Source organism: Zeus faber (genome assembly GCF_960531495.2).
Source record: "Zeus faber genome assembly, chromosome: 10".
NCBI lineage: Eukaryota > Metazoa > Chordata > Actinopteri > Zeiformes > Zeidae > Zeus > Zeus faber.
This window is the reverse complement of record NC_137199.1, coordinates 10,503,128-10,527,359: the sequence shown is the minus strand read 5'-3', so window position 1 is coordinate 10,527,359 and position 24,232 is coordinate 10,503,128. Positions and strand designations below refer to the sequence as shown.

The 24,232-nt window shown below is 47.7% G+C and overlaps 2 protein-coding genes across 3 annotated transcripts in view; both read right to left on the bottom strand.

Annotated features, from left to right (window-relative positions):
- On the bottom strand, window positions 1-13,938 carry atp10b (ATPase phospholipid transporting 10B; the record flags this gene model as incomplete). The annotated part of the gene is made up of 20 exons (XM_080008123.1): window positions 1-277; window positions 617-804; window positions 1,193-1,273; window positions 1,461-1,661; window positions 1,748-1,873; window positions 1,970-2,046; window positions 2,133-2,400; window positions 3,971-4,155; window positions 4,318-4,444; window positions 4,550-4,650; window positions 4,831-5,350; window positions 6,262-6,423; window positions 7,537-7,736; window positions 7,865-8,117; window positions 8,336-8,463; window positions 8,712-8,843; window positions 9,137-9,243; window positions 9,552-9,637; window positions 9,996-10,200; window positions 13,529-13,938. The coding sequence occupies 20 exons, from the start codon at window positions 13,936-13,938 to the stop codon at window positions 1-3; spliced, it is 3,834 nt and encodes a 1,277-aa protein (XP_079864249.1).
- A 5,661-nt stretch (window positions 13,939-19,599) lies between these two features.
- Window positions 19,600-24,232, bottom strand: part of gabrb2a (gamma-aminobutyric acid type A receptor subunit beta2a) — a gene marked incomplete at both ends in the record, with an annotated part of 29,719 nt that continues 25,086 nt past the window's right edge. Inside the window, 5 exons of one of the 2 annotated variants that reach the window (XM_080008662.1) lie at window positions 19,600-19,959; window positions 21,171-21,311; window positions 21,822-22,066; window positions 23,526-23,678; window positions 23,839-23,976. In XM_080008662.1, the coding sequence (XP_079864788.1) occupies window positions 19,600-19,959; window positions 21,171-21,311; window positions 21,822-22,066; window positions 23,526-23,678; window positions 23,839-23,976 (1,037 nt within the window). The remainder of the gene's footprint in view (window positions 19,960-21,170; window positions 21,312-21,821; window positions 22,067-23,525; window positions 23,679-23,838; window positions 23,977-24,232) is intronic. The other variant, XM_080008663.1, reaches the window with a different exon arrangement.

The following is a 24,232-nucleotide window of genomic DNA, read 5'->3' as shown; positions in this document are numbered from 1 at the left end:
TCAGAGTTTTTGGGGAGCCAAATATCTCCCAGTGATGACATTCAGTGTGATTTCGGGCTCGACAGCATCGGGCAGGTCTGGGGAGAACGGGGAGGGGACCTCCGGGGCGGGAGAGGGGGAGGCGGGCGGCCCGGAGTGTCGGGCGCCCCCTGCTCCCCTCTGGCTCCTCCACTCCTCGATCCACCGCTCTCTGACAGAGGGGTCCAACCGGTCCAGATTCCTGGCCCGCACGAGAGGGGAGGGGGCAAGCGAGTTCCTCAGCACGTGGAATGTGTACCTGGGGGAGAGAGCGTGGTGGTGGGAAAGTAGGCCAGTGAAAAATATGCGCCACTTTGATGTAATCAGAGCGTTTCTGAGCTCTCTGAATATCAGCTTTTTTTCAGCGGCATCGGCATCCGAGAGGAAAGACTGAGAGACGCCGCTCGATTAATTCCCGATCTCCACAATTAACATTATTTAACACAAAATAGGCCACGGCTTGTCCCTGCACCGTATGCTCGATCACTTAACCATTTCAAGCCAGTCCCTGTGTAACACATGACATAGATGTAGACGCCGAAACATGATTATTATTGGCTCAGAATGAAAAAATTGGGGCACACTGCAGCAACGGTACCTGGGTAGCAGAGCCACCACGGTGGTGATGGTGCACACAAGATAAAACATGGGGTCAGCCATCTGGTTCTGCAGCATCCAGTAGGGGTCTGAGGGCGGGTTGCAGGTAATACACATGGCACTGTAGGCCAGAGTCACGATGAAGAAGCACGCCACGCTGCCCAGCATGAAGACCCAGTGGAGCACGGTCTGAGAGAGAGAGACACGGTCAAGTGACAATACAGTTGATTATTTATAAGAATAATAAAACACAATTCACCAGACACTATATTTGGCTGATATTGTACTGTACACGCTGCACCAAATTAATCTCTGTTTACCGAGAGACCGCTCTGGCAAAAAGGCTATGAGGCAGTACTGACCCAGGTCTTGATCTCAATAGACAAGTGCAGAAGGATCGTGAATAGGGAAACCGTGTTCAAAGGAGTTCCAAAAGTGAAGACGTCAATTTCTGAACCTCGATAAGTCTGAAAGAAAGGAGGACTTGGAGTTCATCGTAACTTCAACTCTTAAGTTGGTAAATCATCGGTGACCAAGAAAGAGCTGACTCGTTTGTAAATTGATCATCTTTTCTCACCCAGTACGGAATGAAGAAGCACACAAGACTTTGATAGAAGGCGTCAAGTATGGCAATCCAAAATGTTGAAAAATTGTATTCCTGAACAAAGAAAACACACACACACACGCACGCACGCACGCACGCACGCACGCACGCACACACACACACACACACACACACACACACACACAAATATTTTATTTATTTTTTCGTCCCATGTTTCATCTCCAAAGTGTTTCTTTCAAATAAAATCCTTAGAGCCATAGATTTGATGACAGCGACTGACCCCTGACCCCTGTCCGGTCCTGTACAGTTCCGGAAGACCCAGCAGCGTCTCCGCCGAAACGTCTCTATCCATTATCCCAAACATGATGGGCGGAGCAGAGGTAAAAAAGAGGTTGAAGAAAATGAGAAGCCAGTAGTCTATCATGGCCGTGCCGGAGAAGCCGCAGAAGAACTGATACCAGAACAGTAGATTGACGTAGGCCTGGGAACGTCGGAAGACAAAATCAGACACAAGTGTATTTACATGTATTTACATTCCTGGTGCACTTTTCCAGATGCCTGACTCACCACATTCTTATAGAAAAAGTAAATGATCATGCTGGCTAGTCTGGTGTAGCACCAGTGTCCATGGACCAGCAGGAGCTTCTTCAGGAATTTGAAGCGCGATATGGCAAAGTCACTTGCCATCACAGCCTGCAAAAGGCAAATTATTTACCATGTGCGTCACTTCATGATGGATTTAGTGCTGTGATGAAGACGGGAAACCTCTGTCAAGACACAAATATTGACCTGCATCCCCTCTTGACCAGAAATGCCAATTCCTACATCTGCCGCTTGAATCATGTTGACATCATTGGCACCATCGCCTGAGTTCCGCGGAAACATAGAATAAACCAAAAATACACACATTTAAGAGCGGCACGTGTTTTTTTCTCAGTCTCCTTTTTCTTACCTACTGCCAGAGTCATGACTTTGAGTTTCTCTCGGATGACCCTGACCACCGCGCTCTTCTGCAATGGCGTGACGCGGCAGCATAGCACAGAGCGGGAGCGGCGAGCCAGCTCCACGAAGCGCCCCTGCAGGTCCGACTCCAGGACCATGGCCAGGGTGTGCCCGTCGATCACCAGGGCGATGGTGGGGTTGGTGGCCATGGATTGCCGGCCGTCGCCGCACCTCCTCACCTCCTCCAGCGTGCAGTCCAGCATGGACGCGCAGGTGAGCTGGTAGAGAAAAAAAAAAACATTGGCCAAGGGTACGTACTCATTTTGAGTGTGTATTTTGGTTTGATTCATCGGTCCTGACGTGACCTGACAAGCAATACATCTTATAAAAAGGAAATAAGAAAACAACTCCTTGAAAGGAATTGGGCAGGGAATGTGGTATGTTGGGATACAAGAACAGAAATGATGATTTGTTGAGTATTAGCCACAAGCCACCAAATGCAGCGCACTCCGACACTACAATGCCATTGAGTCATGTCTATGATGGCAGCCTGCGAGCAATTACTAGACTCCGGTTTCCCAAAGATTCATCATTCTGCCTGTGACAGACAAGAGCCTCCTGGCTTCAGGGAGAGTCGACATGGTGAAGAATAACGGCGAGAAATTATTTTCATTTATTTCTACTCTATCTATTCTACTGCAACTTTATTCTGTGTCTTACGTGGGGTAGGGCAACGTGGATGGTAATCCGCCTTGGACATTGATTGGTCATACTGTGATGGTGGTAAAAAAAATTGTTCATTACATCTGAACCTCCTTTCCTGCTCATAAGAAGGAGTACTTCCTTGGAGGTTTGAATATTATAACTTACCGCAGTCTGTGTGTATATTGGAGCTATAATTTGATTTGATAGCACTAGATAATATACTTGGGCTAACCCACTCCATCCATCACCAACGTCTGGTCCCAAATGAGTGGGTTGAGGCAGCCTCCCCATGCTCCAGAAAGCTCCGAATTCATGCCTCGGAGAGGTAAAGAGCTGAGTGGTAATTTCGGTCTATTTGAGTCCAGGGATGATTAGACGGGCCAGGTTGTTCTGAAGGGTCCATTCCTTCACTAAGTGCCACAGGATCTTTAATGACCACGGAGAACCAGGGCCCACGTCTGAAATCTTCTCTCCTCTGAGAGGAAACTATGAGTGTTTGACCTTTGGCGAAAATGTTAATATGCTTAAAAGCTTTGGCCACTTAAATCAAATGGAGTCTCAGAGTTTAATTTTTCTAGAACTTGGAGAGAACGTGTAATTGAAGAAGACATGGCTAAGTCTAACCACCAAAAAAAAACAAAAACCTCCATATGGCAACACTCATTTGGAACTAAATGGAGCCTTCCCTGCATGTGATGGAATCGAAGTGTTTCCTTTCCTGTTCATCATTAAGGTAATAATGTAACAGGGCTAGAAGTATAAATCTAAAAAACGAGTTCTATCTTTAAGTCTTGGGATAATTAATTAATAAAGGACCTGCGGTTTCAGTTGTTCATTAAACACGTTTTCTTCCTTTTCCTCTTTTAAATACAGGCCTATTGATTTCAATAGCACATATGACTGTGCACAAAATAGTACAAAAGATGGATGGATTCTTTTCATCTTTGTACTAAAACTGAAGAAATACACAATGTTGCTGGAAATAGAGTATTTTTCTTCACACAAGTAAAATAAACCACAAACCAAAAAAAAAAATGCCGCATTTGCATTTGCATTAGTTTCCAAATGCACAATGAATAGCCATGAAAAATGGAAGCGACCCGGCGAGCCAACGCTCAATGAGACAGACAGCGCTCTCCTTACCTTGTCCTTGGATCTCATGTTAATCACCATGTCTCCCTCGTCCAGCAGCCTACAGGCATAGGCGATGTTGACAGCTGTCTCCGGCTTGTCACCAGTGAGAACCCACACCTGGATCCCCGCTTCCCGCAGCGCAACAATAGTGTCAGGGACGTTCTCTTGAAGGCGGTCCTCGATGCCCGTGGCTCCTGGGGTTGCAAAAATAGCCAAGGAGGGTTAGACATTCAGTGGCCTGGAATTCAAGGCTGTAGCGTGTACCCCCCTGAAATCTGCACTATTTCATTTGATCCGCCTATTCCCTAAATCATCACATTTCCAGTGCTCCTCATGGGTGTTTCAGGTGAGTTTACCTAACAGGGTGAGGTTTGTCTCCAGGTGAGCCGCCGTGCTCCTGATCAGCTCTTCTCTGTTTTCCATCGCAGCGAGAGCTTCCTGTCGACCCGTCGACCAGTCATGGTACGCCCTGTCGCTCAGCACCTGCGAGGAAGGGAGGAAGGAGGGGGAAGGAACGTTAAAAAGATAACAACACAGCCCTCGTAGTGAAAGACTGATGCCGAGATGCTTATTTATCTTCGTAGGCACCTTCTTTGCAAAGCACAGGGTTCGGAGTCCCTCCTGAGCGTACCAGTCGAGGTGTTTCTGGGTGTTCACCGCTACGCTCTTCTGGTCGTCGCTCAGCTGTTCTGGAGATGGTACAACAGCACACACAAAGATCAATTATTCAGGGCTGTTAAATTGTGCCAGTTTCAAACAAACAATATCCATTTGTATATCAATCAGTGAGCAAAACGAGACATTTTCCAGGTATACCCACTGTTAACAATCCAAGGCCTGAAACAGATGTGGGTTTTTGACTACAGTACCTGCATACGGCGTGACAAGGAGCTCCATGATGGTGTAGTCTGCACCTTTGGTGTAGAGCACCAGCTCTCTGGTGATTGGATGCCGCACCAGGACGGACATCCTCTTCCTGTTGGAGTCGAAAGACAAGGTGTCCAGCACCTCAAACACCAGATCCTCCCCGTGTGGGAGCCTCACCGTCACACTGTCGGGGGTTCTTGTCAGCAGGGTGAAGCCGTAAGCCCTGGCCGCGTACACCAGAGCTGCCTCGTCCGGACTCTCCGCCTCATACAGGAGCTCGTCCGAGTCAGCCGCGGGGTTTCGCGACCTGGCGCTCCTAAGGTCTCCGGACCCGCCCGTTTTATCATTATCGGTGTTGTAACAGTCCTCCTCGGCCGGCCAGCTCTCAGAGAAGGTACGACTCCTCATGGACTTGAGCTGCCAGGAGGAGATGATTTGGCGGAGGGAGCCAACTGTATTTGCCAGGCTGGATAAGGTGTCTAAAGGGCTGCTCGACAGAGACGAGCTTGGGAGTCGACCCGCCTTGGAGATTTAGATGAAAGATTTAAAAGAAGACATTAATGCATTAGCCGCTCTTTCACACACGCTTTAATCTTAGAGTACGGCCCTTGAGGTCCATTGTCTTGGCTTCGCTGAGATTACACACTACTACTCAAGGAGGCCCACGGTCCACTTCCGCTGCGCACAAGTTGTTCGCACTTGAGCAAAAGAAATAACTGTTTCTATTTATACTTTAACCTTGGATTACAAACTCAAGAAGGAGTCTGCCTGCTTTCTCCCGTTCTCCAGAACTCAGCACAGCACAGTGGAGAACGACGGGTAATCAAATTAATAAGGGTGACCCTGATTCCCCCTGTGAATCTTCCCACACTGTGTGGTTAATTTAGAAAAGACACAAAGCCATTTCAACTGGGGCTTTAAAGTGCAATTACTGAAATTAGTACTGACCACTGATGAGAGAGAGAGAGAGAGAGAGAGAGAGAGAGAGTACTTTTGGCCAACAATTCGAACAATCATGTAAAATTCAAAATTCAATGAAAGTGGTACATTCACCGGGGTCGCCGCTGCTCCCACTCTTGGTTCCGAGATCATTCAGAATTACAGACAGATATTTGATCAGTGGGGTTTGTTCAACAAACTCTCACCAAATCATAAGATAATGAGAGGGGAAATCGATCGCTGAGCAAATCTTGGTCGATGAAACGTATGCAGGTGAAAGCTCAAGCATGACAAACTGACAAGACAGAATGACGGACAGGAAGAAAGGCAATCACGCAGACAAACAGGCGGACAGGTTGACAAACAGCGCCAGGGCTATGAATATTCAGGGCCGATATTCAGGATGACAATGTTGCATTCATCCTCGCAGTCCTCCACACAACAGCCTTCAGCCTCTGCCATCCATCCAGAGTCACAGGAAACGGAGCGCTCACCCTCTGTCTCTGAGCTGTTGCCGTGGAAACCACCACAGTGTTGCAGATGGCGAGAGCCAGAAAAAAGTCCAGGTAGGGATCCACCTCCTGCCTGCCACTGCTGCTGCAAGCCGTCCTCACGATCCTCCGAAGCAGCTTCCTGTCTGGAATCACCTCTGTCTCCTGTCGGAACCAGGCCCATGGCTTTGTTAATTAATCGGCCTTGCCCACACACTGTTAAAAAATGCATCCTGCTGTCGCACGCACCCCGACTTTGACCAATCACCGAACCGAATCGGATGAGCTATCGCGTGGACATTTGGAAAGGAAGGAAGGGAGGAAGGATGGAAGGAAGAAAGGAAGGAAGGAAGGGAGGAAGGAAGGAAGGATTGTTTACTTAACTCCAATGGAGTTGTAACACGAAAGGCTTAGCACAGCACGGGAGCCAGAAGCCGTTTCAAAATAAACACAGGAATCTTGCTGTCTCAGCTTGCTCCTCTATGACGACCACTGGGCAGTGATCTTTGCTCTGTAGGCAAAAATAAGTATTTGGCTACTGTACTGTATGTGGAAAATTATGATGACTAATCTAGGATGGTGCACGTTTACAGTTTATGTGACATCAGTAGTCCATGCCTAATGTTGCCCAGCGTGACCATATGTCCCCTCGCAGACACAGGGGCAGCTCTGAGCCATAGTGGATGTACTCATCATTGACACCTAACAGCTTGGCCATCTGTAACGTGGACTGTGGCCGTCATTTTTCTGGCACTCGGATGGGTCCGATTTAGGAATATTTAAGCTACACTGGGGCCATTTAAGTATACGTTCAGATCTGGGTTATATGCACATCTAGGGAATTGTTGTTACCCTTTATTCGTGCCATTTAGAAATATTTGAGGCACAAGTCAACTGAAAGGGTTTAAATTGTATTTTATTTCAAAAAAATAATCTATCTTTTGGATCGGCGTGCAATGAAAAGGAGTAGCCAGGGATGTCCCCTGGAGTAGCCATTAATAACAGAGATTTTAGGAGAGAATGATAAAGTGCTGTGTGAACCTTAATCTACAGGTGTAATATCGAGTAGACTGAGAGCCTCACCTGTGCTCCTCCTAGTGGCCTGGACTTGACCTCTTCTCTAAGCTCTCAAGTCACAAAACAAATGACAATGACCATTTCCCCTTTGGACATTTCCTGTGACCTTGCTCCTGTGTTTGTTGCCCTATTGCCCCCCCCCCCACCCAATCTTGGTAAAGAATTCATGGACTTTGCTCTGGGATAGAACTGCCATCTCACCAGTGGACTGCTAAAAGCCACATCCCCCTGAGCGCTTCCTGCAACCTTGCTCCTGCCTCGGTTGCGATGGCGATGCGGTGTGGCCTCGGGTTCAGCGTCCTCAGCTTCCAGCGTTCCTTCGGCCCGTCGATGCCATGATCTCTGGTCAAAGATGACCTCCTCGTCCAAATCTGGCTCATCAAGGACGGCCAGGCGAACGGCTGTGAATCCCCCCACAAAACGGGATTTAACGTACCTGGCGTCAGGCTTATTTTATGAATTTGTCTGGGTTCTCTGTGTACAGAGGAATAAGGGTTGAATAGAATTCAATGGCCGCCATGTTGTTCACCATTCTCGCTGTGTGAGTACTCAGTGCCCATGATGGTGCATCGGCGGAACACCATCTTGTTCTCAGTGAGTGTGCCCGTCTTGTCGGAGAAGAGGTATTCGATCTGACCCAAGTCCTCCGTGATGTTCAGGGCTCTGCACTGCATGCGGCTGTCGCAGTCCTCGTCATACAGGTCAACGTCATTGGTGATGAAGAAGACCTGGCCTATCTTGACCAGCTCGATGGACACATAGAGAGAGATTGGAATCAGGACCTGCGACAGGGAGGCGACAGACGGAGTCAGGGGTCATTTGTGGAGTTGCACACACTCGAGCAGTCACAGTTACTCTGTATGAATACTCGCCTGCACACACACACACACACACACACACACACACACACACACACACACACACACACACACACACACACACACACACACACACACACACACACACACACACACACACATGCATGAGCAGATCCTTGCACCTGTAGCAGGATGATCATGGTGAAGAACATGTAGAAGCTGGACAAAGTTGGAGAGTCAAGATGTCCCTGGCTGTCGGGAACCAGGTAAAGGGGCATGCTGGGCAGAGTCTTCATCCAGATTAAGTGACCTGCATGCATGAGGACAGGGGATTAATCATGCTGCCTGTCTGAGAGGGAAGCAGCTATTTTTGGCACCATTCCTTCTCCAGTTTCCTCTCTTTTGGGCTTGCGGCCAAGTGACTGATTGTGTGCTATTGGAAATGATATCTTCCCTTCTGAGTGTGCAAGGATTATTCCATCAATCCTGAACTCAAACCTAAGTCAGTCTTTGGACAACGTAGTGATTTTATGCAAATTTATGTGATGCATCACTCACCGAGCGCTCCAATGAGACACATGGTGAAGAGGAGAATGACGCAGAAGATGACGTCGATGTTCAGCTTCCGCTCTAGTTTGCTGCGCTTGTATCTCGGCCCCTTGTTGTTGAGCATGGACTTGGTTTCGTGACCTTGAACACGGGACAGAAAAATTAAGATCGCCCCAACATTAACCGGCGATCCCACGGAGCGATTAAATATTTCGTCCCTCCGAGCACCAGAGGAGATTGAGTATTGATCTTAAAGAGTAACGTCTAACAGCTATTCAATCGGCTCATTATCTCCTATAAGATCATTAAATCCAACACAAATGTGATGGGTCTAAAGGGGTAATTCATTACCCAACAAAATCACTCATGGTGTGATAGAGATGAGAGCTGTGCGACAGCGGTAAGTGAGGGGGGGGACAATGATCAGAACATACCTGCATACACCACAAAGCCCACAGTGTGGTCCGTGTTTCTCACTGTGCAGCCTCTTAGTAGCAGGCTCTCAATTCCGACGCCGGTCTTCTGCTTATCAGGTTTTTCTCTGCAGTCAGAACGAGACGGAAAGAGTGAACGCCCCTCCTGACTACTGGATCTAGTTAGGTATTCATTAACCCCTGCATTCTCCATTTGAGCAACCCCCCCTACGATTCTAGCTGCAGGGGCTAGGGATGTGGACACTGAAAGGTATAGTGCACAAGGAAATCGATTACAGCTCCATTACAAGCCAATAATGCTCCTGTTGGCGTCAGAAAGTGCGGTGAGTGGGCCGGAATTAGGTTTGCTCGACTGCTTTCGGGGGCTCAAATCACTGATTGGGGAATCGTCGTGATTCATGTATCTGATACTCACACATAACACTTGAAATGATTGAGGTTGTTGTTGGGTCTTTCGCACACGACAAGGCAGTTGAAGCCTTCGGGTTCGAACCGCGAGGTCTGGAAGATAAGATGAAAAGCACCCGTCACTGTTGTGAGGAAGGACGTCTTTGTAGCACAGCTCGGCCTGCGCTTCCAGTATTTATCCAAGGGAGCTGCTCTTGCCATCAAAGATTTTGAATTACTTTTACTTTCCCGGTTCGGCCACATGCAGTCGTACGCCAACCTACAGTATTGCCGCTCAGAACCCAGAGGTTGTGTGTGCATGTGTGTCTTAAGAGGTCAGAGGTTAAGAGCAAAAGGAGAAAAATTCAGCTAAAGGTCTGGGTCGGTCGGAAATTACAGTTTGGGACCACAAAAGATTGACCGATTGATGGCAAAACTATATCTTGTATCCCTATCTGGTTTTGGATCTCACCCCGGCGGTGACGTCGGGCACCGCTCTCCTCTGTTTGAGGTTGGCCTCCCCGTCCAGGTTGGCCGTCTCAATGTGACACACTCCGTCCTGGTCCGAGGTGTGGAGGAGCAGCAGATCTGCCGGGATGATCTCGTTGGAAACCACTCTCACAAAGTCCCCCACCTTCACGTCCTTCCAGCGGCTCTCAGCAAACTCCTTCCGTTTCCTGTTGTCGGAGACGGCGCCGTTTCAATCGCGTTGCTCGTCGGACGTTATAATTCTGAGTCGTTTGGATTTGATATTATTGCACGTAATCATAATGTTTTGGCTGATTCAATGAAATGAAACATTAACTTGATAAACCTCACAAAAAAAAAAACAATACGACAGCACCTGTCGCGGAATAAAGAATGTCACCAAATGAGAAAGCAATGATGTTGTTTTTGGAACGAGGCCTGGATTGCATATATACATATATACTGTATATATATATATATATATATATATATATATATATATATATATATATATATATATATAGAGGGAGAGAGAGAGAGAGAGAGAGAGAGAGGGAGAGAGGGAGAGAGAGACAGAGAGAGAGAGAGAGAGAGGGAGAGCAGCAGCAGAAAAGGGGAAGAGAACATTTCTCCGCTGTCCCTCCGTCTGCCCTGAGGTGCTCTCAGGACGGCAGGTTTCCTCGCTGTTTGAACCTGCACGTCAGGCGGCGGCCAGCCACCCTGGGTGACGCGGAGCAGCAGGTATGCTGCCCTGCATGTAGGACCAGCCTGGGTGGCTGCTAAGCCCCGGCAAACACCATCACACACCCAACCGAACAAAAGCTGCATGTGATGTGTGCTGGGCCGAGGACAGAGCGAGTGGTACTCATTTCAACCACGGGTGCTCGGGCGATATTAAACCCCGCCGATCCGGGTAGTCCGCGTGAGTGCGTTTGGTGAACGTCAGAGCCGGGTTGGCATTTTTAAAAAAAGTTTCCGTTTAGGACCATCCCGGCGTTCTGGAATAGATGGTCATCAGCTGTGTTGGTTCTAATGAAGCATCAGTCATTAGTATTCTGGACAGGATCAGAAAGTTCTCCTCACGCTAGTGAACCATAATGTTCTCCCAAAGATGCCGCCTGTTTGCACTCCCCTGGCGGTCCATGCCAAATCATTTAGTGCTGTGTCTTTTCATCTGTCACCCTCATAGAAATCATTAAATCCTGATTGTCCCAAATAAAGCGCATTTCTGATCCTTAACGTGATAGAAGTAATTGCCTGATCTGGTGAATTTGGATCCGCTCCAGTGCGGGCCACCTCGCGTCTCCTTGTGATTACGCCTTTGAATATTTATCATTTTGTGGAGATGATGATTCCCTGTGCGGCGTTTAAAAATAAAAGAACCGCTTCTCGAGAAACCCCAGGACTGGCAACGACTGACGCCCGAGGACACTGTATACACGCGGTGTGTTTTGAGCTTTACGGAGCCACTTGTCCGAATAGGGGATTTCATTTGAAAATATTATCACATTCGTGTCCAGACTTCATTAAAACGAGGCCCGAATCAAGAAATCTTCCCATATGAAAAAACATTATAAATTAGGGTTATTTCATCCTCGTCAAGATTTGCCGTGATTATGCCACGGATGTAATGAAATAAAGGAAGCAACGCTGTAACTAGGCCACAATCGTTATTATTCTTTCGGCTGAGTAGTCACTCACGCAGCACTGTCATTGCGGTAAAAAAATAAAATAAAAAATCGGAGGTGGATGACAGGGCTGGAAAAATAAAGGTGTGCTCCCAAGAAGGGTTACTGAGTCGAAACCTCATCGCACTCATCGGACGACATTCCGCTCGGTCCAAAATAACTCGCGGCCCGCGCGGCGGTCGTGATTGACAAGTTTAAAGCTGTCGACGCCAGCTGGTGGCAAATGCATTGTCATCTCGCAAAAGGGTGTGTGTGTGTGTGTGTGTGTGTGTGTGTGTGTGTGTGAAAGGAAGGAATGTGTATGCTTTAATGTATGTGGTGTGTGTTTTGTACTGTATATATAAGTACATATATATGATGGAGTATACTTAACAGTAGGTGGAGTGTAGATGTATATATAATATCTGTGCTTTAATCTACATGGTGTATATACTGTATATACAGTATACTGTATCTTCTGTATTATCCAGTAATGACATAATATCCTATATTATGCTACTTTCTTGGGACATTTGTACACATCAGATACACCTCTGCTATTCGGTGGCACCGGCTGATCTGTTTAATACCGGCCCGGCCTTTGACGAGGCCAAAAAGATAAGAAGAAACATGAGCTTCAGCATCCCCCACTCGTTCAGCCACCAGGGACCCACAGGAGCCCACTCGCCATGACTCAACCGCAGTTTATCTCGTTGCGTGAGGCTGAGACGACTAGCACTCGCTAACAGGCCCAGAGGGACCGGCCGCTCCCCCAAGTATCCACCATGTGTCCAGTGTTGTGTCTGGAGCCTGCGCTCTGAACCACCTGGACCCCCCCCCCCCCCACCCCTCCCCACCCCCCCCCCCCCCCCCCCCACACACACACACACACACACACACAAACACACACACACACACACATACACGCACGCACACCCACAAACACACATGCAGTCACAGTCGTTTCTTCCAGCTGAGGTTGCACTTCCCAGTGTCCCTGCTGACTCTTCCAGGGAAATGAGAACGGGAACAGCTGCTCACGAATATGATAGTAACCCTCGTAGCGTTTGGGCATGCGGGATACCGTGCAGCCCTCACCCAGCGAATTATGTCAAGATAACACGATTGTGTAAAATAGCGGCAGTTTCGCCCGATTGTGAATTATTCATTTTTTTTTTTTCACCAGCGGTTCATAAATAGAGCGATAACCTCGCAGCCTCCTCTGACGCAACGCACAGATGAGGATTTCATCAAATGTGCACAATGCAATGGATGCAAGATATTGTTGTGAGGCTCTTCAAAAGAAGAATAATCTCCCACACATTTTCTATTTCTAGGTCAAAAATTCCCAAGGGGTGCTGAAACGCAGATGAAGTAAAACACACAAACGCACGCACCTCCGCGCACCACAAGAACACATACACACACACGTGCACACACACACACACACACACACACACACACACACACACACACACACACACACACACACACACACACACTCATACAGACACAGTCACACTCACAGACATTTTGAAAACACATTCTCACATTTTGACATTTATACAGACACACGCACGCACAAACACATACCTGCTTGTGCACACTCAGACATTTATGGACACATACACACACACACACACTGATGCACACACACACGCACACATACGTACATCCACACACACCAGGCGTGTACACTCAAACAAACATGCATGAACATAGCAAACATGCACCATTTCAGGGTTTTGTGAGGGTTCAGTGCACATGAAGAAGCCCTTCCCCTGGGGACGTGCAATTGCCCTCAAAGGTCTGCGATCCAGAACCTGCGATTCAGACACACGCGGCGCCGGGCGGCGGCGCTGCCGTTTACCTGCAGTAGACGGAGCACCGCATGTTGTTGATCTTCCGGTCGGACTGGAACCTCCTGAAGTCCTCCCAGCCGTCCTTCAGGGCTGTCACCGTCAGCATCACGCAGATAGGAATGAGAGCCACCTCGGGTTCAAAGGCGTTCACCACGGGGATAAAGTTGAGAATGGCCAAGCCCACGAAGTAGATGTTGGCGAAGCGGTGGAACTGCTCAAAGAGGTTCACCGGGAGGAAGAAAAGCGGCGTGTACTTGGTGGTTTTGACGGCGTTCCCCGGGAAGTAGCGGTTGGGCCGGGTTCCCTCGTCCAGGCCTTCGTAGGGCAGGTTGGACGCCAGGGTGCGCAGGCCCTTCTCCCTCTCCCGCTGCGCTCGCAGGGCGTCGGTCAGCAGCGCCAGGGGGCTCCTCCACGTCATGGCCGACAGATCTCTCCCCCTCCTCACAGACCTTCACGTCCCATCTTGTGCCTCCTCCGCTGTCTCTAATAGTGGCTTATGGTCAACCAGACTCTCCCGCGTCCCATTCTCTTCTCTTGAGCGAGTGAATGTGTGCATGTTGGGCCTAAGGTTGATTCCAACGCGGTAAAGGCACACCCTAAACCCTCCCCTTGGACTGACGTTTCTTAAGTACTTTACATTCCATGCAAGTGTAGCGGTCGTTCAGGTTCCACAGACAGTGATTGATAATGATTATAACAATGAAATGACCGTACACTTAAAGCAGATATGAATGGCCAAGTTGATTTCCTTCTGTTCTCAGTGTCAACAATCCATTTTTATCTGTGGGCCTTAAGTTGCCCTATCTCCTGGATGCTCCGCATGGCAGGGATGTTTTGCGAGATAGCAAACTCGCTTCGTCCACAAACCAGCCGTGACATCATCAGAAGCGAGATTTATTTAAATTTGTACAGCAAAGAGGCCTCTCAGTGAATGGATCGCATCCAATTTCGAAAGCAAACATTTGCGCAAGTTCACGCGGGGGGGGGGGGTTGAAGTGACGACAGTGAGCTGGAGATGAAGCGCTGCAAACGGTCGACAGGAGGTGATTGCGGAAATGTTATTTATTTGGCACTCAATATGGGTTTGACCTGAGAATATAACACACACAACCGAGCTTAAACAGACTCCGAAGGTACTCTCTCTCACACCGCGTCGGTCTTCATATTGAGATTCCGTTCACACCGGTGCTCTTTCCATGAGGCGGCCAAAGAGGAAGGACGGCTGCCGATCACATCGTAGACGTACAGTGTACTGCCTTGCTCAAGGGACCTTTTGCGGGATGATCGCTGTGTGTATCAATTATATATGGCAGTGGTGGTCCATAGTAACAGTTACTCATCGTAGTAAACCGGGGTAGACGGTCAGCATTTTTTTTTGGAATCAGTGTGTGTGTGTCCACGAGTGTGTGTGTATGTGCGTGTGTGTGTGTCTCATGTGTGCTTTGTGTAGCAGCACAAAGCAGTTTCTGGCACAGATGGCGTGCATGTAGGATGCCTTCCACTTCCTCATAATGACATATGTTGTCTTTTCCAGAGCAGACTGCCTAACCTGTTTTAACAGGGCAGAATCACAGAGATAATTAACGCCCGGCTGATTTTAGAGCTTCCCGTCAAGCCGCCAAACCCGTGTAGCCGCCCGTGGCTCTGTTTTTTTTATCCTTCGTTAAAATATCAGTCGAAGATCAATATTCGTGACGGAGATCCACAGCGAGAAAGATGTTGACTCGTACGTTTGCTTCCAGCGAGTCCCTTTTGCCCCGCAAACCCGCGGACGTTACATACCAAAAAAATAAATCAATAAATAAAAATAAAAAAATGTCCACACGCAGGGAGAGCTCACGTCACCTGGGTGGCGCACATGTACCAATTTTTTCCATCACATATGTGTTGCAGCAAAGTAGCGTGACGCGTGCGTGCCGGCCCCGCCCACCCTCACCGTCCCAGTCAGCCCTGGCTCGGCTGGCACACCAACTGCACAGCGGCGCAGCTGTGATCACACGCACACATGCACGCACACACACACACACACACACACACACACACACACACACACACACACACACACACACACACACACACACACACACACACACACACACAAACGAGCACATAACGAACAAAAACAAACACACATGGAAACTAGGTACACGTTCACACAAACACACTCTTGTGCACACATGCATGCACACACACACACACACACACACACAAACACACACATGGTTTTCTACCGAGCAAAGGTCTGTGCATCCCTAATTACTCCGGTGACACGGAAACATCACAAAGTGGAAAGCATCTGCCCCCCCCCCCCCCCCCCACCCATGTTCCATCTCTACACTAATGCCCTTTCTGAAAAGAGAGGGAGAGGTTGATAGAATGGGGCAATTCAGCAAATACCATCTGTCTACCGTGGTGAGATAAGAAACTGTTTACTGTTCCTGCCGACAGTGCCCAGGGAAGGGTTTGGGAGTATATTTATACCCGCGCACGCTGGAACCAGGAACAAGGTTACGTGTCACCTTGGATCAGTTTTACACCCCGTTGCCTTTTAGGTAGTTTAGAGTTTACTGTGTTTCTATTCCCAGCAACACCTTTTTTTATTTTGTAAAAGAAAAGTAGAATAACACACACACGCACACAAACACACACACACACACACACACACACACACACACACACAAAAATACACACAGAAAGCTTATGTTTTATAGTGCAGGTTCTTGAGGGGAATCCTTCTTCCTAAGGACACGTCAGCGGTACTTAAAGGCAAGTTAAAAGAGTAGATATAACTCATCTTTACACCTTTTTGCCCAACACACTGTACACATCCCTTAGTTTCGAGGCTTGACCACTTCCGTGTTGTTCTGACTTTCTTTTGTTTCGTTCTGAGGCAGCAGATCTCCTGCCTCTTGTTTCCATCGTTTGAATGTTTAAAAAACTCCATTCTATTCCACGTTAGCCTCATTATATTTATATTTTTTGTTTGTTTTGATATACCCGACCTGGCTTGGCAGGTGAAGACCCTCATTGGGACCTTGGTCCATCGCATACACACCATTCCAGGCGTTTCTGAGCAGAAGGTCTTTGCGGTCAGTGGAAAGACACTATGGGAAGTTCCAAGCACATAACATGCAAGAAAGGACCTGAGAAAGGAATTGTCCCCTGTCTCAAGTCCCTGACCGCCCCACCAAAACTCCACCCACCCGCCCCACCCACCCTTCCGCCCCTGTTCTGTGGTGTTTTCGTGATGACAATTGCATTGGTTTTCCCATTGAAACTTTCCGTTCCGGATGCCGCGAACGTCCCCTACCATCCCGCCTGTCTGGAAAGTTCAGAAGAGCATTGTCAGACATGAACTGCACATTATACATGGTAATAATAACATTACATCTTAAAGATTAAATATTCATTGGTTTTGCATCATTAAAAATGTAGGCGCATCCGTTTATGTAACAGCAGTCAGGTCAGGAAGGAACTGCAAAGCGGGGGCGACGAGTCGTGTGTCTGTTGGGTCGCGTGGAATGATGGAGTGAAGGATATCTCTCTCGCTCTCTCTCGCTCTCTCTCATTCTCTCCTGTCGTTTATGTAGCGGGACCGCTGTTGGCCCCTGGAGCCAGTGGGCCGCTTGTGAGCCCAGAGGATGCTCCTGAATCTCCACGGCTCTTTGCCTTTATGTCCCCCCAGGGGCGGCTCAGACCTCGTCCCGGGCTTTTCCGCCCATCCTGGCCGGCATCCACCACCGCCACCACCGCCACCACCAGCACTGCGACTCCCAAACTGTGTCGCTCTGTTATTCATTGAATAGTCCCCAGCTGCAACTCCCCCCCACACACACGCTCACAACCGCTCTGTTATCCACTCATTCATTCCCTTGCTTCCCTTCCCTCATGGTGGAGCTCAGCCGTTGGCCGGACGGAAATGTTCCTCCCCCGATGCTCCGATTCCGCACCCCCCCCCCCCCCTCACCCCCCCTCGCAGGACCCGATGACACAAACACCCGACCCGTGTGTTCGTAAATAGAGTGATAGGCTGAATTGAGTTTTAATTGAATTTAGATACATCTTTGTAATTTGCCGACAATCGTTACACAAGATATTTACAAGTCATTTATGAAATATTACAATTGGAATTTACAGGAACTTTGTACAAAATATGCCTGACTCAGGTGCCATTGGGATAGCTGGGTCCTGGTAAAACTCACTCCTCGAGGACAAAAACATTGACCCCAAAGTGACTTAGTAGTGTCTGGAAGTGCTTTTTGTTTCACCAAGTAGAAGCATTTTTTTTTATTAGAGTCCATCAAAAAGGAAAAAAAAATATATCGTCAAAAAGTATAGGGTCCGAAAAATTTTGATTTATGAATTTTCCTAATGAACTTTTTTTTTCTTTTTTTTTTACTCAATGAAACATTGTACCTGTTAGTTAACTGCAAAAACATCAATAGAGACCCATTTTTAATAGAATAAATCCGTAGTATTTACACAAATCACGAGTATTGATTTATAAAAATGAATTTTCTCTTTTCCTTTAAACATGATTTTACTTTATCTACATTTTTTTTTCCAACAGAAACCTAATCACAATGAAACGCGTCATAGTTCTATCATTCAATTCTACCGATAATGATGATTGTGGATTACCATATTTATGCAGCAACTTTCATTGCAATAAAAGGGTTTAAACTCAACTCATCTGTCAGCAACATTTACACACCCACTTAATGTTAAAGCCATTCTACGCCTTTGGAGCTCCTCGCATTGTGGTAAAACGCACATAGGAGTGGAGGGTTTACATTTTCTTTTGTTTTTGTTTTTGTTTTTTTTCCCCATTCTGGGCATGGTGAGATGGACTGGAGTCCGTCAGCAGGAGACAGAAGCCCGACGTAAATGTGGCTGAAGTGTCCGTGTCTACAGGCCCGCTCCTTCACAGAATACTAGGAGTCGTCGCCCCCCCCCCCCCCCCCCTCCCCCCAAAGAAACGAAAAACAACAAAAAAAAACTAAAACGAATGGAAGCTTGCCCTATTCGGTGCCACTAGAAGACCCATAGTTATGTCCAAAAAAAAAGAAGAGCGCCCACTGGTGACCACCTGTTGACCCCCCCCCAAAAACACACACACACACACACACACACACACACGCACACACACTCACACACAAACACACACACACACACACGCACACACACTCACACCTTCCTCCCCCCCAGGTGGTCCAAGCACGTCCATAGCTATGAGTGCAAAAGCTGCTAAATGTAACTGGCACGCGTTTGATAAGACGAGATAACCTCAACTAGTAAAAACTAAAATGCTTTTTTTTTTTGCGCTCGATCATTATGATTGAGGTGCAAACAAAATCAAACATAGGCATGCTTTTAAAGGATGTTTGATACACAGTAATTATAGGAAAATAGTCTATCAAGGATGACTCCTTTAAAAATCATCTCTAAAGCTTTCCCGGATGCAGACAGCTTGGCTACGAAGTAAATATACTAAATACTAAACAAAACAAATCCTTAAAGTATATGCAAACACAAGCATAAATATTTGATCCACACAGAGTAAGCTACGAATGACAAATATTAGTGATATATTGAAACTCTGGAACAGGCACCATGTCTGTCTTTTTAAAATCCCGCTCTTCTTTTTTTGAAGTGTTAGTCGGTTTCCTTAAGGTGTCCCCCCCGCCCCCCACTCCCCCCCCCACCCCCCCCCCCCCCCCCAAAAGAGTCACTGCTGACTGGAGTGTTGGGTGCTGCAGTCCTTCTCCGCGAGTCCTCGCTCATTCTTCTCCCCTTTTTCCTCAAATGAATCAGCAAAAAAGTAGGTGCAGTTTTTTTTCCCTTTCATTCCCGCTCCGTTGATCATCCCTCTTCTCTCTCTATCTCTCTCTCTCTCTCTCTCTCTCTCTCTCTCTCTCTCTCTCATGCACACCCCTCCACCCTCTCTCTCTCTCTCTCTCTCTCTCTCTCTCTCTCTACCCCCCACCCCCCCTTCCTCACCCCCCCGAAATCCACCTCCGCTTCCCATTCCGCGCCACCGCCGCGGCGAAAAAGCCGGCCACCGCTCCGCCGGCCCCGTTTAATGGACGTAGTAAAGCCAGTAGACCACGTTGAAGAAGGAGAAGACGGTGGGGAAGATCATCCTGGACCACTTATCGATAGAGTTCACGTCGGAGAGGTCCGGGATGTTCACCTTGAGCTGCGAGGCCCGTCTCCGTAGGCGCGACTTCTTCTGGGCGTGGCGCTCCAGGGCACTGTGGCCATAGTTCTGGCGGGCCATAGCTGCCCGGCGGTACTGCAGTGTGGAGCTGTCGTACGCCAGCATGGTGTTGCGGGGGTCGCCGGGGGCGCCCAGGCCCCGGGACAGGTCCCCGGTGCCCCCCATCTCGTTCTTCATCTCCAGGGTGCTGAAGAGGATGTTGGTGTCGTCGGTGGGCATCTGTGTCGGGGGGCACAAGCACAGGTAAGGGCTGTGAGAGAAAGCGCCCACAGGGAATCCTCTTATAATAAAACACTTAACAGCTTACTTATAGGTTAGTGCGGAAATAATTTTCAAATAATCAAAATAATGGTATGCGTAAGTGGGTAAAGGCAAATGAGCAAAACAAGAAAAAAAAAATATTTACAGTCTACAATACTTACTACGTCTAAAAACAAATAAAATTGATTGTTTTTGTGAAATTATTGATCATCTGTTAATCAATATCTGGCGATCATACAACCAGTATGAGATTACATTCCCGTAAGAAGGCAAAGCACTGCACAAACTAAATCTCATGAACGACTCTCCGTTGTCATCTCAGAATTTCAACCAAGGCACGGTTCAAATTCTCTATTTACAACACAAACCAAGTAAACAAAGGTAAACCAAAAGAGAAAAAGAATGTGGGTTGAGAGGAGGAGCGAGGGCTTTGCAAGGATGGAGGAGAGGTCAGAGGTTTAGAAAGGCAGGTCGGGGGGAAAGGACGTGAATTCGGATCGACATCTCTTCATCCATGGCCTGACGGATCTACGTCCCTGGCGCTTTCGAGATGGCTCTCGCCGTACGTCTTGCTTTTTTTTTTTTGCAAAGCTTACTACGAAGCGAGGCCTCTAGGACTAGTCATCAAAGTGCAAATATCTGTCTTGTCTCTGTTAAGACTGAGGGTTGTATCCCCGCTACCTCATTTTATTTTCCGTTGCACATTATTCTTTAGAGACTTAGCGACCGCCTTTGAGATTCAGACAGTCTCAAACCAATATTATCTTAAGAGTAGCTTGAGGTTATAAGCATCTTTTTAAATTGTATTTATTTATTTTCTTCCATTTTTAACTCTAGTCTGGTCTAGTCACCGTTCCCCATCAATTTTAAAATGCGTCCTTGTAAAAAATTCTGGAATGAGACTGAAACTGCTGAAATCAAACTGTTTAAGCCATGTCTGCCAGGAAAATGCATGAAGAGCAAACCAAGAGAGGGGGGGGGGAAACACAATGGTTGGAGTGATGATTAAAGTTGCCTTAGAAAAATCTACAGGAAATCAAAAAGCAATGTACGACAAAAAAAGAAAAAAAAAGAAAAGGAAAAAGAAAGAAGACTCTAGCATTTTCCTCTGATCTAGATCGATTCAGATTGATGACATTGTTAGGTTTGACTTTCAAAACCTCCAGTACCTTATTTCTCTGCTCGCCTAGTCCTAATGCGGCATCGTCCACAAAGATGGGATCCCACATCGAGTCATATGCGTCAATTTCCCTCTGTTTCATTCTGGCATACAGAGCATCATCTCTCTGAACTACATTTCCCACCAGCCACTGCAAGCATACAAAATCAGCACTGTTACTTCGGGGAAAATCGTAGCTTGCCACACGGTTTGCAGAAAGAAAGGGTTGTTTTTATTTTTATTTTTTTCTTCGTTTGTGGTTGTTGCTGTTGGGGCTAACGTGAGCGGCGTGAATACAAGTTAAAAGGTGAAGGCACGAGACATCGGCCAATGGATCGTCACAAGACACCTTGCCCTTTGAGAGACACAGAAATAGCGAGATAAAGGATAAAGTGTAAGTCAAGTCAAGTGTTGCTTCTATATTCAACGTTTCCGCTTTTAGCCGTTACGTTGAGTTTTTTTTTTTTTTATTTTTTTTTTCTTCTTTATTATTTATGGTTTGGTAAGTAATTGAGAGCAACAAGGGCGCCGGCAAAGGACATTGATCACAGCATTACGTTGACCTTGAAGGAGAGAAGCCGCTGTCCCGCAGCAACATACACACACTTTAACCGACAGGACAACACCTCCGCCAGAGCCGTCCCCCGCGGCAGAAACTCACCTTGTTGGGGTCGGGCCTCAGCTTTTCATTATTGGCCGTGGCCGCTTTCTCAGCGGCCTTCTTCTGTCGCTGAGGTCCCCGGCCGAAGAAGATGTAGTTGACAAAGGCGTACTCCAGTAGCGCCAGGAAGACAAACACAAAGCAGCCCATCAGGTACATGTCAATAGCCTTCACATAGGGAATCTTAGGCAGCGTCTCCCGCAAGTGGGTGTTGATGGTGGTCATGGTCAGCACCGTGGTGATCCCTGGAGATTGGTGGAGTTTCAAAGTTTAGACAGGAGAACAACTCTGTGGGAGTTAGCAGATTATCGTTTTTCAGGTTCATTCCGTGAGGTCGGAATCCGTCATCTCAAAGTATCCCCCTTGGTTTAATGACGCCGTTCCCGTCAGGGAAACATTTGATCGAGGAAGCACGGGCGCATTTTGCCGGGCACGACACAGTCGGTTTGGCACACAAAAAGAGAACGGAGGGAGAATGTGAACACATATGGATGAATAAATACCTCCAAAACCCTCCAAAACATGTGAGACTGCAAATCAGCACATGCACAACCAAATGCATATGTTCCTGTATATCTCTTAAATCTGTGATATATACAGTATAAATGGGTATAAATAATGGAGTGTGATGGCTTGCTAAACAATTACATACCTAAATGGAAAAGGGACTGTAGGGCTATCTACTGTATATAAAAAGCACAGTGTGACCTCTAACCATCTGCTATTAGTTACAGCACGATTCACCTGCTTTTTTTTTTTGACATACACACATTGTGTTTGATACGTTAGTCATCTGCATGCACAATCTGCATTTGGTCAGATTCACGTGTAGGCCCATTATAAATAACTCAGCAGTCAGCGCCACTGTAGCATGCAGCGCTGTATCTCTCGTCAGCCACACACATCCGCTGCCCCACTCTCCTGCCTCCCTGTCCAGGCCGAACACACACCGTCTTGAGCTTCAGTGTCTTCTCTCCCCGGAAAAAAAAAGTATGATTACTATGATTTAAGGGCCATGTTGCGACCTTGTGCTTCCGCGAGGAGTACCACATTTGTGGGTTTAGATGTTTGACATTTGCGTTAAAATGTCTTCCGGGGAGAAAGAAAAGCAAAAAACAAAAAAAAAACAAGGTGCGCGCGAGCGGCTAGTCCACGCCGCCACGTCTGTCCCGCGCCCCCCGATCTGGCTTTGATAAGACGGGATCCCTGGCCGATGGGAGGCCGTGACAGAGAGACAAGTCCACTTCAAGGTCGTGCTGTGGCGCTTTGGCTTCTGTATGAGTCATGCATATAGTCATCTCGTAACAACAGACATTTAGCCAGACGGTCTATTGCAGAGCACTATCATTCGCATGCTTACAGCCAGTAAGGGAGGGAGTGGGGGTAATGCTGTGAAATGGAATAAACAGCCAATCCCTTGTCAAAACAGAGATCAGCATCACACCGAAGACAGGCCCAGTACATCCACCTGCAGCCTCATGGCACATGTCACGTCACAAACTACTCCTATTTCGTTACTACTCTGTTCGATTTTAAAGCACACACGACGCTGCGAGGGAGAAAAATGGAATCATTTCCAGTGAAACCATCAGTCACAACACTTTATCTACAGTTAACGGGGTCTTTCAATATGGATTTCCGGGCCACTGTTTCTCAGATAGTTTTTTTCCCCCCGGCACAGCGCGGGTTGGAGGACGGTCCTACCCAAGGCCACTCTGGCAGCCGAGGCGTCGTAATTGATCCAGAAGGAGACCCAGGAGAGGATGGTGATCAGGATGGAAGGCATGTAGGTCTGCAGGATGAAGTAGCCGATGTTCCTCTTCAGCTTGAAGCTGAGGGACAGGCGGGGGTAGGAACCTGAAAAGGGGGGAGAGTTCTTACTGAAACGTAAAAAAAAAAAAACCCGCGAAAGCCAGACCAGACCAGACCAGAGCAACGCAAACAACCAACAGCAGCCGTTATCATTTCAGAAAGATCGAGGAGGCGAAACAAGCGTCAGGGGTTTCGGCCGCTGTACCGGTGGAGAAGACCACGTTCTTGGAGATGAGTTTGTAGTCGACGATGGAGAACTGAGGCAGCTCTATCCTGTCCACGCCCGACACGGCTCCGTCTCCACCTCGCCAGTAGAACTCGATATCGTCCGTGGTGTATCCGTCTGCAAGGAGTGGAGGAAGAGGAAGTGTGCCGGACACTTAGAGAGAAGACAACGCAGAGGAGGTGCGGGACCAGGGCTGTGTGCACATTGTACTGCATGCGGTATTTGATAACACATTTCAATGCCTACGATCAAGGTTTGCATTGCTTTTAAACATTTAGGGGCAGCTTCGCAGACAGGGTTTAATCAAAATCAGGACTAAGCTGATCATTCTTGAATTAATCCACAATTTAAAAATGTCTTTCTGAGACGTTTG